This window comes from Cyphellophora attinorum (assembly GCF_001299255.1).
Source record: "Cyphellophora attinorum strain CBS 131958 chromosome Unknown Contig12, whole genome shotgun sequence".
NCBI classification, from domain to species: domain Eukaryota; kingdom Fungi; phylum Ascomycota; class Eurotiomycetes; order Chaetothyriales; family Cyphellophoraceae; genus Cyphellophora; species Cyphellophora attinorum.
Window position 1 is genome coordinate 501,739 of NW_017253240.1, and position 12,315 is coordinate 514,053.

General features: G+C 53.0%; 5 protein-coding genes across 5 annotated transcripts; 3 read left to right on the plus strand and 2 right to left on the minus strand.

Moving 5' to 3' along the window:
* Positions 1-2,203: 2,203 nt before the first annotated feature.
* AB675_7649 (NEDD8-conjugating enzyme UBC12) lies at positions 2,204-3,123 on the minus strand (the record flags this gene model as incomplete). The annotated part of the gene is made up of 5 exons (XM_018148034.1): positions 2,204-2,356; positions 2,409-2,551; positions 2,744-2,890; positions 2,961-3,048; positions 3,103-3,123. The coding sequence occupies 5 exons, from the start codon at positions 3,121-3,123 to the stop codon at positions 2,204-2,206; spliced, it is 552 nt and encodes a 183-aa protein (XP_018000306.1).
* Positions 3,124-3,790: 667 nt separating this feature from the next.
* AB675_7650 (Chitin synthase 3) lies at positions 3,791-6,632 on the minus strand (the record flags this gene model as incomplete). The annotated part of the gene is made up of 4 exons (XM_018148036.1): positions 3,791-3,928; positions 3,978-5,348; positions 5,394-6,533; positions 6,579-6,632. The coding sequence occupies 4 exons, from the start codon at positions 6,630-6,632 to the stop codon at positions 3,791-3,793; spliced, it is 2,703 nt and encodes a 900-aa protein (XP_018000223.1).
* Positions 6,633-8,915: 2,283 nt separating this feature from the next.
* Positions 8,916-10,259, plus strand: AB675_7651 (uncharacterized protein; the record flags this gene model as incomplete). The annotated part of the gene is made up of 2 exons (XM_018148037.1): positions 8,916-8,934; positions 8,983-10,259. 2 exons carry the CDS (start codon positions 8,916-8,918, stop codon positions 10,257-10,259), a joined length of 1,296 nt encoding a protein of 431 aa, XP_018000555.1.
* A 353-nt stretch (positions 10,260-10,612) lies between these two features.
* AB675_7652 (uncharacterized protein) lies at positions 10,613-11,113 on the plus strand (the record flags this gene model as incomplete). The annotated part of the gene is made up of 1 exon (XM_018148038.1): positions 10,613-11,113. One exon carries the CDS (start codon positions 10,613-10,615, stop codon positions 11,111-11,113), a length of 501 nt encoding a protein of 166 aa, XP_018000270.1.
* A 128-nt stretch (positions 11,114-11,241) lies between these two features.
* AB675_7653 (DNA primase small subunit) lies at positions 11,242-12,156 on the plus strand (the record flags this gene model as incomplete). Its single annotated transcript, XM_018148039.1, has 1 exon — positions 11,242-12,156. The coding sequence occupies one exon, from the start codon at positions 11,242-11,244 to the stop codon at positions 12,154-12,156; it is 915 nt and encodes a 304-aa protein (XP_018000420.1).
* Between the last annotated feature and the right edge of the window lie 159 nt (positions 12,157-12,315).

Consider the following 12,315-nt stretch of genomic DNA (forward strand, 5'->3'; position numbering starts at 1 on the left):
AGGAAAACGCAGCGGCACGATTGATCTAACGGAGGATGCCGTGCCGTGCCTTTAAGTCCTGGCTGAGAATCCACGGTCATACTGCGGCGAATTGCATTGACGTGACTTGCACCCAATCCGTCAGCTCGCGCTCTCAATGGGATGAATCGCAAGTATTTTGAGCATAGTCCAGATACATGGTACGTGACCGGTCAGCATTCTTGTTGAGACACCTCGTTCGCATCCATATCATTCAGTAGCGCCCAGTCTTTGCGCAGACTGTCTCGTCGTAGGCGCGCAGCTATTGGAGCTGAAAAGCCTTGGCCTCCGAAGCGCCTCTGCAAAGATGTGACTTTCGATACCGATGCCCGAAGTCTAGACCTAGAAGTCGTCGATCGTTCTTGCCTCCTACGCCCCGTGCCTCCTCTCTTGGTTCGAGGCTACAACGCGGACACAGCTAGCCTTTCCTCCAGACTCTATTCAAGGGTCGGCGGGATAAGGTATGCTAGGTGATTAACCATAACCAAAATCGCACAGCCTTCAGGCATTCAGGATGGCCGTGTTGGGTACCGGAATATGCCGACAGTCCTCAACCTTGCATCGATCGCTTTAGGGTGGCCACGTAGCATCGCCTCAAGTGGATCTATTACGCCGTGGTGTAGGGTACGGCAAGATTCCATCTCCGGATGAGAGTCTGACACGCCAGCAGCAAGGTCCTTAAGGACCTTGCAGTGTGGTGTGGATTCTGCTGGTGCGCAGCTCATTAGTGATCCTTCGAGACCGCTTCTGGATCCAAGCAGGCAAGTATGCGTTGTTGTTGGGACCAAACAGTAGGACGCTTTCTGACTGAGGACTGAGTTACCGGTGACTTGCGCGCAAAGCGCGGATCTCAAGTGTCAGCCCGAGCCGTGTATCGTGCACATACCGGGATTGCTTCCACTGAGCTCCTTTACAGCTGCGGAAGTCCGTATCAGTGTTGGCCAGCGTTACCAGTGCATTGCGTTCCAAGAACAGCTTGCATTTAGTCAGCCCCCATACGCTTGCAAGGCATGTGAGGTGGAACGCGTCTTATGGATGCCTCTTGGGATTGCTCTCGCCAATTTTTTGAGCATCAAGCTCCATATCGATCAGGAGTGGTCAAATTGCGCTGTCCGTATATACTCACCCGCATAAGATAGCTGCTGACCAGGTGATCGCTCACTCGATCCAGGTGTAACTTGTCGCGAGGGATTTGCGGCCACGGCGCTTGGATTGTCCACGACCAAGCGTCAACAATGCTGCGAGGCTGGTGGCCGAGCTTCATCAACTGTCAGACAGAGGCAGCACAGTAGCATGGCCATCTGTGGGGAGTCCGGCGACCAGCGCCGGTCGACGATGGAACTGCTTCCGACCATCGATGCAGACTCGTCAGGCGAGACGCTGAACAGTCGACCTGGTCCTCCGACCGTCTGCTCCATGTCAATCATGATCTTGTTTAGTCGGTCTGTTCCAAGGTTGCCTGAGATGTCAATGTCATGAAAGTAGGCCAGACGCGAGACCGAGACGTGATGTTGACAACATCGGAAATTGAATCCATCGCCCCACTCACTTAGTGCTTGGGCGCGCCGGTTGACCAGTAAATACTTGGTAGGTCACCACGATCAGTGCTCCTGCATGGCGGACTGTGTGCGTCTCTTTGCAGCACTTCGAGCACTGCAAACTGGTCGTGCTTATCAACTACGTACCAGGTCCATTCTGTATGGCCGAGCGAACACTGTCGACCTATGGAACGTCATGTTTCAGGTATCTTTTGTCGATGAGCAAATATATTCACACAACCGCCAACAACGCCCAGATCTTCTGCAGAGAGGATGTTGTTGTGTGCGTTCATTCTGATATTGATTTCACTCTATCAAGGTCATTCTTCAGCGCACCAGGTCCGTCCATGGACCATTACGAGAGCCCTACTATCTGACCCGATTCTGCTCAAATCACTGCACAACAGTCTATGCGCCGCGAGCCGTCCCCAACAGTGCGCCTCTGTGAATGCGTTGATAGACAATTCGTCGACTGAGACCGTTCCGCACTATGTGCATCCATGGCACCCTCAAAGGCTCGCATCGTCTCCTCCCCAATGCCTTCTTGCCCATGAGCGTAGACCGGTATCGGCTTCGAGCTCCCACGGACGCTTACGTCTGTCCGAGGGCGGGTCCGGTGCTGGTCGACAGGGTTCGAAAGGGCCTTCCTATTTCTGCACGCGATCAAACGTGACGCCCTTTACGCTGCCACCGCCCATAGCAGTCCGCGCATTTCTCCGGAAGCCTTCTCGGTTGGTGCGTAGGTCTTCGGCGGCTTCTTTGTTGAGCGGATCTGAGGCGTTTGGCTCGAGGAAGAGGAACTAGAAGATTGTCAACACTGGTCGGTGTACGGAGAATGGGAGGGATACATACCTGCATGCCTACTATGACGGCGTTGAGATTAAGGACGGGCTTCCAGTCCTCCCTGAGGATGTTGAGACAGACGTTGCCTTCTAGGTCGATGTTGGGATGGTAGATCTTTTGTGTGCACTTTACTTTTGGAGGGTCGTGGGGGTCTGTGGGCCAGTTAGCAGTTGTCGTTTCGGTGGGTTTTGGGTTGGGAGGCGTGGTTGAGCGGACGAGGCCAGGAGGTAGCGTTTCTGAGGCCCAACACGATTGCGGAAACACCTCAGAGACCCGTTCAGGGAGCGCTGCAGCGGCCCTTCCAGCTCGACCGCACCTAACACTTCCCATTCGATGAGACTCACAGTTGTTATTCATAGCGAACGTAAACACAAAACTCCCGCCCTTGTACATGCCCTCGTCCGGCTCGATCGTGAGTGTGAAGTTCAAGATATCGTCGGGATTCGGAAACGTCGTCTTCATCGTTGCGCCGAGCGCTAGCTCACTCAGATCTGCATCGTCTTCCTTAGTTGCGTGTCCTGGTCTCTCTGATCTTGCTGATCTGCCCTGCACAGGACATACCTTTCTGTACCCGCAGCTGAGCCGCTGTGACCTTCTTCTTCTTCTGTGTCGCGCCTGCTGCCTGCTCATCCTTCTGTTGCTGCTGTTTCTGTCGGAGTCGTCAGTTAGCTGGTGGCAGGTCTAAGTGGTAGCGGGTCCGTACCATGGACCATATCTTCAACATCTTGCCGGTGTTCTGCCTCGCGGGCAAGCCGCTCGATCTTGGGGTATAGCCTCAAGCGGGAGTGTCGTACTCGCGTGTCGTGATGCGGATGGGTAGTCGGGTCTTGGACTCGTACGGTTGTATCTTGGTCACGAGGTGGGGAAGTGGTTGAAGACTGAACAATCGATTATTATGGTGAGATTATAGAGATAGCAATTCTTTGTGAGCGAGAGCCTGCAGCCTGATCAAAGTGCCTGATCAAGTGAATGCGCCAGATGCATGTACTGTGAAGGACTGATAGTGCAGTTACAGAAGATGGTAGAAGAGAAGGCGAGACGAGGCACGATGAAATCATCCCGCGAGATCTGACGCGATTCGCCGATAGGCGCGGCCTAGGCCGAATGACTCAGGTGCCCATATCCATTCAATGATAGCAGGAGCCGCATGAAAATCCATCACGACAGTAATGAAGACATTGAAATGCAGAATTTTCATTTCTACAGTCATCAAGACGGAGTATGCGCATGTCCAATGTATCGACTGATCGCCAAGGAGTCCTTCAAACGACTCTGCACCGAAAGCAACCTGAGAGGACGCCTCTACCTAGAGGGAGGATCTGTCCATGTTTGCACCCTTTTTTGCCCGCTAAATTCCACAAAAGCACACACAGGCAACATGAGATCCAGCCTCATCGTCTGGCGAAGCAACATAGCAGACCAGTCTTGCCCAAGAACCAACAGCATCCCGTAAAGCGAATCAGCGATAGAGCAGCGGTAGTCCAAAGCAGGGCCTGGAAGAAGCGCTGAGTACGAAGGGTAGCGCCATCCTGTGATAATGTTAGTTGAGATCTGCACAACGCCTGGTTTAACACTTACAGAAAAGCCAAAGCTGTCCACATTCTCACTAGTGATGGCAACAGCAAGTGCAGCATTCGAGAAGATCCAGGTAGCCACCAGTCGCGTTCGGAAATTCTTGTACGAGTCTTCCAAGCTCTTCTCGTCCTTGTCCGCAGGAGCATGATATGGCGCCAAAGCACGTCGAACGGTGGCCTCGAATTGACTGTCGATATCGGCTTGCGGCTTGTCAACTTCCTCAACCGTGGTCTTTCCCTTCTCGTCCTTCTTGGTCTGCGCCGATGGCAGGGCATCGGCCTTGTCTGAGCCCTTGGTACCCCATGACACATCATGCCAATTGCTAAACGCGTAGATCATCAAGATATTGATGAATGATGGCATGAGCAGTAGGTACTGGATGAAAGAGGTGAACATGTGCCATGGATCCAAATACATGAAAGACGCCACGAAGTAGAGACCGAAGGTCGCCGCCAGCGCAATGATGATAATGCCAGGACCGCTCGAAGAGAAGAAGGAATCGATGAATTTCTGAGCACCTTCGCCTGTCACAATGTCGGTCGTGTTCTTAGAGGTGAAGGCGCGGACCACCAGGTACATCGACAGAACGATGATGTACAACTGGATCAAGGCGAAGACCGTGAATGAGATGATGTATGCAATTTTTGAGCCTTTCGGTCGGTTGCCAAGTGCCAGGATGAACTGCAACAGTAAGAAAGCCAGATATATGTATTGTAAAACCGTGTTGACGATCGGAGTCGCATCGTCGCCAAATGGGAAGGCCGTGTTGCTGTTGGCTGCACTAGGTTGACCGACCAGATCCATGATAACCTTTGTCGTGAGCCAGAATGCAGCCAGGGAGAACCAAGAGAGAAGGACCGAGACAATGTTGTAGAGCATCTGGATATGGAAGAAGAACATGCGGATGAGGTTGTGGCCGGACTTGTACATCCGCGAGAAATGCATCAGAGAATAGATCGAGGCAGCGAACGAACCGTTGAGCCAACGTCTTCGCTGACCGATGAATTCTGCTGCACCTTCCGGAACATCAGTCTCACCTTTCGAGGCCTTGACGTAAGTCAGATGCCACTTGGATCCGGCTTTGGCGACCAGTTCGAAACACAGGATACGATCCTCGGCCAAAAACATGTTCTTCTTGAAGATGTTCATACCCTCGATACCCTTCTTTCCAAGGCGGGCGGACAGAGTGTGATCACCATGGAAGTACTGTTCGAGAGGACGACCCATGATGGCTCGGAATCGATATGCTGAGAAGGCACCCGGGAGCACGCTGACGTAGCCAAACGAACTCTCCAAGGGTTTGTCGAGAATATTTGAGATCTTGTACTCAAAATTCTGCGCGGCGACCAGTGGGTTGAGCAGCTTCTTCCAGCCCTGCGAAAGTCAGTCTTATCTCGTAGATGGTAGAATCAATCTTACGTTGCCCAGCATAGCGTGTATCTCACCGCAAGCACCTCCGAGATCCTTGTCGTTGTAGAAACCTTCCCACAGTGCGAGCAGAGACTTCGGACCAGGCTTCGTTCCAGCATCGAGCAGAATGCAGACTTCGGGATTCAAGATTCGGCCAAAAGCATTGAAGAGCCATCTATGCGAATTGATCTTCTTGCTGTTCTTCTGCTTGAGACAGAACATCATCTGCACAGGAGGCAGAGATGTCGCGTCGTTATCGTTCGGTCGGATCAGCTGCTGATTGGCGGTAACGGAGAGCTGGGTGGTGTACTCGAAGATATGTGCAACTGTCTCCTTGCCATCGATATCGCGCTTCATGACGCCGTCCTGGTAGATGCCGACAGTCGCCAAGACATCGAGTGTCTCCTTGTCGCAGGGATCAATACCGTCGAAAACAAGACAGACCACAATCTTCTGCCACGCGGGGCCACCTTTGTTCCAAAACTCGGAGCGCTTGAGGTTGACGATATCTCTGATGTTCTGCATGACACCGTGAAGTGTGCGGGCAGTCAGGACCTTATCTTCGTTGTAGTAGGTGATGGCGATCAGGAGCTCTGTATGGCGATTGTACATGGCAGGTCGCAGATTGTAGCCATTCTTGAGAGTGAACTCGTCAGGATCGCAGGTCGCTGCCGTGTATCGCATGTGAGTAAACTCTTCGCTACCACCTTCCAGATCATTCCGATACTTCGCCTGGATCGCATTCTGGATAGCAGACGGGACGGGGTAGTCGATGCTGAGGACGCCGCCCTGAACGAGCTTGACTTTGCGAGTGGCATAACGCTTGATGTTGCCATTTTGTCTTTGTCTCCATGCTTCGGTCGAATCTGATCGCTCGTATGGGTTGGGAGTCTGAGCATAGGCCGCATTCGGATTTGGCAGACTTTGAGCACTCGAGTTGTAGCCAGTATCGTAACCGTAGCCACCAGTGGTTGGCAGCTTCTGAGGATCTCCACCAGCATACGACTCGTTCAGAGTATACTGTGATTCTTGCCCAGGGGTGTGAGGTCGAGAGTAGTGATCGTCGTAGGGTGGCTGCTGGTACGCCGAGTTCTGTTGTAGCAACGAAGCCTGAGCCTCGTCATCAGTCCGCCGAGGAGGATAATTGTTCTACGGCAGTCAGTATAGGTCAAGAATCAGCAGAATTCAGCTTACGTTCACGTTGGACATCTGGTGACCACCGTAGCCACCGCCCTGGTAGTTGGACATGGCCGCTGTCGATCACAGAGTGAAAAGTCCGTGCGCTGGACCAGAAGCGCTCGACTTGAATTGTCGTAAACCCTAGGATTGGTGTCGTGAGAGCGAGTGGCAGTGAGGAGGAATTACAAGAATTGTTCGTGAGAGACCGCTGTGTAGTATTAGGTGAGCCACCTGGGCGTAGGTTGAGTAAACAGGCAACGAGGGAAATGGTGGTGATGAATGGTGGAACAAAGAGACTTGAGGAGAAATCGACGGTTTCAAACGATTGAATGCTGGACTAGTAGCTCTTAGGGGCAAGCATCGAGGGGCTCTGATGGTGAGTTTCACATAAGTCCACTGCTACGCATGACTGCGGGTGGTGCAGGGTTTCACCTCGTGTCCAATGATTTTATGCTCAGCCTCGCCTCCTGGCGATCATTCAAGTCTTTTCCGCCCAGAGAGCGCCCGTTTCCTTGGTCGTATGGTCTCGCTTACCGCTCAGTCCTACGCCATTGCATCATTCCACCGATCCAACCAGCACGAAATATTCAATATCGAGATTCATTTGAGTACACGCGGTCAGAGTATCTACTACAACATGTGTTCGAGTTCTACTGCTAGAACTATAGCATCCGGGAACATGGAACGTGCCGACCGCAGCCAGCATCGGGCATTCTGTGGGGCGGCAAGTATTTTGGTGCGGTAGACAAGCCCAACAACTCGCCCCGCGAAAGGCAAAGTTCATCGCCAGAGGCCAACGGCCCTTCCCTTGTCCATGTCTCTTAAAATCTTCCGGGTGCGCTACAACACTGTTCGACGCCATCGGCATCTGCGTGATCAAGCGATTACTCTGCTACATCGTGTACTTGGCATCATCGACTACGACACAAGCAGCTCAGCTCAGATGCCACAGCATACTGCTACCAGGCTTGATGCATATGCATGGCAACGGGTAGGTTTATGCATGCCCCGAGTCAGCTCGAAATAGAACCCGGCCTCTCGGTTGTGCCTTCCAATGCGTGGCTACGGTGGCGCAGGCTGAAGAGAGGCTGTGTTGTGTCGCTGTTGCGAGCGGGCCTGCCCGCCTAAGATATTGCCCACCAGATTCATTGCGGGCTTTGTCAGTCGCCGTTGCCGTGTAAGTATTGTTGCCGCAAACATGGGACAACGACCGTGCACGATTTCTGTTTGCAGCGCCGCATTGCAAAGGCGATACTTTGCAGACGAATTTGTCAACACTCACGGGCAAGTACGAGTACGAACGAACCACGGCAGGCGCGATTCTGCAGATCCGTACCAATGCCATGCAAGAATCTCACGTGGTTCGTGTGCTGATACTTTTCCCCTATCTTGCGAAACCACGAGATGCGGTTGATGAGATGCTTCCTTCAGCCCTTCGGATGGCACAATCATTTTGCTTCTCTGACCAGACTCTGACCAGCATAACGATCGCGTTACTGCATCGACAGTCTGGCAGACCGTCATCTGGATTTTTCGCATGTGCTTTGATGACGAGTTCACAATAAGCCCCTTGCAGCGCACGAGCAGCTAGTGTTGCTGGGCCTGCTCCGAACAATGCTGACCACACAAGCATACAAGTTCCTCTGCGCTGTGATTTGATCTTTGCAGGTGTTGTTAGCGGACACACTTTGATCGCCTTTGGACGCGATGGATGGACCTTCGCACAATAATTCGTCGCTGATGGGCAATAGGTGAGCAATATATATCATGAGGCGATCATGCCGGGAGATCATTCGCTCCAAGCTTCGTGGCGGACCCCACGACCGCTCCCTTTCGGGCGGTCTCACCAACTGCTGGGTCAGGTACCCTGACGTTTTCATTGGAGCTGGCTGTCCACTGCAATTTCCCGTCCGCAGCCCTTGCCAAATCGTGCTATCGTGTGCCTCCTCTTCCTCCTCTCCACGACCTCACACCGCGACCAAGACGGCGGAGTCTGCTCCATCGCTCGTTCTCGTGGTTGATCATCGTCGCTCATTACTCAGTGCATCCTACAACACTCGCTCTACAGCTTTGTCTGTCTTCGACGACATTGCATTCGTCGACCGCCTTCATTTCTGCACACACCCGTGGAGAGAAGGCCTCGGGCCTTGTACCACATTCTTTGTTCTGTTTTCAGCCACGCTCGTTACTCGACTTCAGTTCTTTCAACGTCACTCGTTCGACATCCCTTGAAGTGCTCTGCGAGCATCAACATCACATTCAGCACCGCGAAGTGGAACAACATACACCGGGGCAGGGTCTTCGTCGGAAACGGGAGTTCGAGTTGGGTATATACAACAAGTGCTCGCCAGCATGGCGCCGGAGACTTCACGTGTGTTTTGTCCCGATACTTTCGCAGACTTATGCTAATGTTGTGAAGTGAGTCGTGACTTCAACATCTTCCGAAGATGCGTCCAGTGCCCTTCGGAAGGACCGAGTTGTCCCACCTGCCCGAACGGCGAAACGTGTCAATTGATATCGAAAACCTGCGACAACTGTGCGTACACAACATGCATCAAGGTTGGTGCACTACCTGGTCAAATACCTGAGCCCAGCTCAAGCACGCCAGTGGCGCCGATTGCGGGCGGTGTGGTGGGTGGTATCGCAGGTCTCGCAGTGATCGTTTTTGTTATATGGTGGTTCTGGCTTCGGCCCAAGAAGAAAGCAGGTATCGTCTGGGCAGATGAAAAGCGTGCTACGCTCCGCGACAATCAGTCCACTGCGGCCTCCCGTCGGTCTGTCGCTTCGACAGTGATGACGAGGGCTTCCAACGTCATCCAGATCGCATACATCCCGGGCGTGACTGTCCGGTCGCCGCCCGAATCTCCTGGCTTTCCTCCACCCGTGCCACTATTACCGGGCAGTGCTCCTGGCCCCAACGGGACTGTCATTGGACCCGAACAACATTTTTTCATGCCTAGCGATCTGCGAGGCTCTACATACTCCGATGCCACTACTGTCGACAAGCGTATCAGTCTGTCACCCAGCTTAGCTCGAACTACTTTCTATGGTGGCGAGACTGAGGAGGTCCCGCCCGTCCCGGCTCAGCAAGCGTTCCGCGCTCAAGCGAACATGGTCAGTGTGAAGTCCGGCAACAACACTCCAGCACTATCACAAGGCACTCCTCGCATAGTCCAACAAAAGCCTAGCATGGCAGGCAGCTCTATAGTTGCCAAGACGGCGGTCGCGCGCCCTATTGAAATCAAGAAGCAGGGCTCTGCACCTCGCGTACCGACTCTGGCCAACCTTGCCAAGCAGCAATCGTCGAAAGCCACGTCGATCTCAGTATCAGAGAAGAGTGTACCTTTGTACTTTGACGAGAAGGAGCTGGCATCACCGATTGAGAGCGAGAAAGAAGTGGTCTCACCCGAAGACTCTCACTTCGTGTCACCAAAACCGTCGTTTGCAACCAGCAATCATCGATCATCGTCTGTCAGCGGCATCTCCCGTATCATGCCCACAGACGGTCCTCTCAGCAGCAGCAGCAACAACACACACCGCCATAGCAAGAGCGAGGGCTTGAACGCCATGATCGAACAAGCCTTGAAGGATGCAGCTGGGTCGGCAATCAAGCGGCCCCAGCTCAAGAGCCAGGAATCGAGTCCGTTTTCTGATGCGCATGAAATTGACTCGAAGGAGAACACTCCGCAATCATGAATGAAAATGGAATCATTTAAGGGAGAATTCAAGGGACATTCTTTCGAATTTAGACCATTGTTGGAAACGAAGTCGACAACTTGTATGTAGATACTATCATTTATGAAAACAGAACATTTGTGAACTCATTCCCCGTGGCAACCAATTTATTCGCCTGATCGTGGTGTACAGTAAGCCGGTCGACAAGGCTCATGTTATAGGGAGGAAAATGCCAAGCTCACGCGTCTGACCTCGGTCGCGTCAACCGCGTCTTGGGAGAATCAATTTAGTCCACCTTCGCATTCAACTTCATAGCCCGCACAGCAACTGTAACAACAAGTCCTCAAGTCGACACGTCACTGATGGGTCTTCCAATGGCAGACACATCGTCGCCGAGCAGCTCGCCGGCAAAAGAGGATGTCGAGCTACCTGATGCCCCTCCTGCGACCAACGGCACATCAACCTCTGCCGAAGGTGACGCCAACAAAGTTGCTCTACAAGACCTGTTCGACCAAGACTCGGATGATGACTTCCCTACGTCCAGTGCGATGCCATCGTCGCCTCCTGCACAAGGCAATGGCACTACAGCCCCAGCTGTACAGACCGAAAGCTACTCAGACCCAACCATAATGACCCAGTTCTATGCCCGCCTCTTCCCCTTTCGAACACTATTCCAGTGGCTCAACCACTCGCCCAAACCTGGCCCCGATTTCGGAAACCGAGAATTCGCATTCACGCTCTCGAACGACGCTACCTACGCTACCAGTCATACCCAACTCACGATCTCTTACGAAAAGACATCCTACGCCTCATCCCCTCCCGCTTCGAAATCGGGCCCGTCTACACCACCAACCCGCGAGACAGGAAGACACTAAGGAAGAGCTCCATGTTCAAACCTTTGAGCAAAGAAATTGTCTTTGATATCGATCTGACAGACTACGACGATATTCGGACATGCTGCGTGAAAGCCAACATTTGTGAGAAATGCTGGGCGTTTGCTACCATGGCCATCAAAGTCGTTGATGTTGCTCTGAGAGAAGACTTCGGCTTCGATCACATCATGTGGGTGTATTCCGGTCGAAGAGGTGTGCACGCGTGGATCAGCGACAAGAATGCCAGAGAACTTGATGACGACAAGCGGAAAGCCATCACAGGGTACTTCGACCTGTTCAAGACTGGTGTGCAAGGAGGCAAGCGGATCAATGTGCGGCGGCCTTTGCATCCGCATCTCGTCAGGAGTCTCGACATCCTCAAGCCCTACTTCGCACGAGTGCTTGAGGACCAAGAACCCTTTGAGTCCAGCGACGGCGAAGCTCGCCTGCTCAAGCTGCTTCCGGACAAGAATCTGAATGATGCGCTGCGAAAGAAGTGGGACAGCACGCCAGGACGATCCAGCACACGGAAGTGGGCTGATATCGACGCACTTGCGTCACAAGGCGTCAGCAAAACGCTCGATACGAAAGCACTGGTGCAAGCCAAGCAAGATATCCTCCTCGAGTACACGTATCCGCGCCTTGATGTGGAAGTTGGCAAGAAGAAGAACCATTTGCTCAAATCGCCGTTTGTGGTGCATCCTGGTACTGGTCGGGTTTGCGTGCCGATTACTGCGACAGGTGACATGAAAGAGGCGGAGAAGTTTGATCCGCTCAGTGTGCCGAAGGTTACCGAGTTGCTGAGGGAAATAGATGAGTACAAGGCTGGAGCGAATGGGCATGACGATTCGCAGTTGACGATGACGCCGACTGATACGCAAGGTGTTGAGGGCGCACAGTTGAAAGATTGGGAGAAAACGAGGCTGAGGCCGTATGTTGAGGCGTTTGATGGGTTTGTAAAGGGTCTGATCAAGAGTGAGGGCGTGAGGGTGAAGAGGGAGAGAGATGAGGACGGCGTTACTGGTGCGGATGGGATGGACTTTTGATCGAGAGGATGAAGCTAATGAAGATACGATTCCTGTTCGCCGAAGGAGCATCTGCAGCGATGATCTCTGAGTAGTTCTGAGCCTTGGAGCCGGAGTCATGAACTGCTCACGGATTGATGACTGGCTGGAACAAGTCGAGGGAGGCTCTCGCTCGACAGC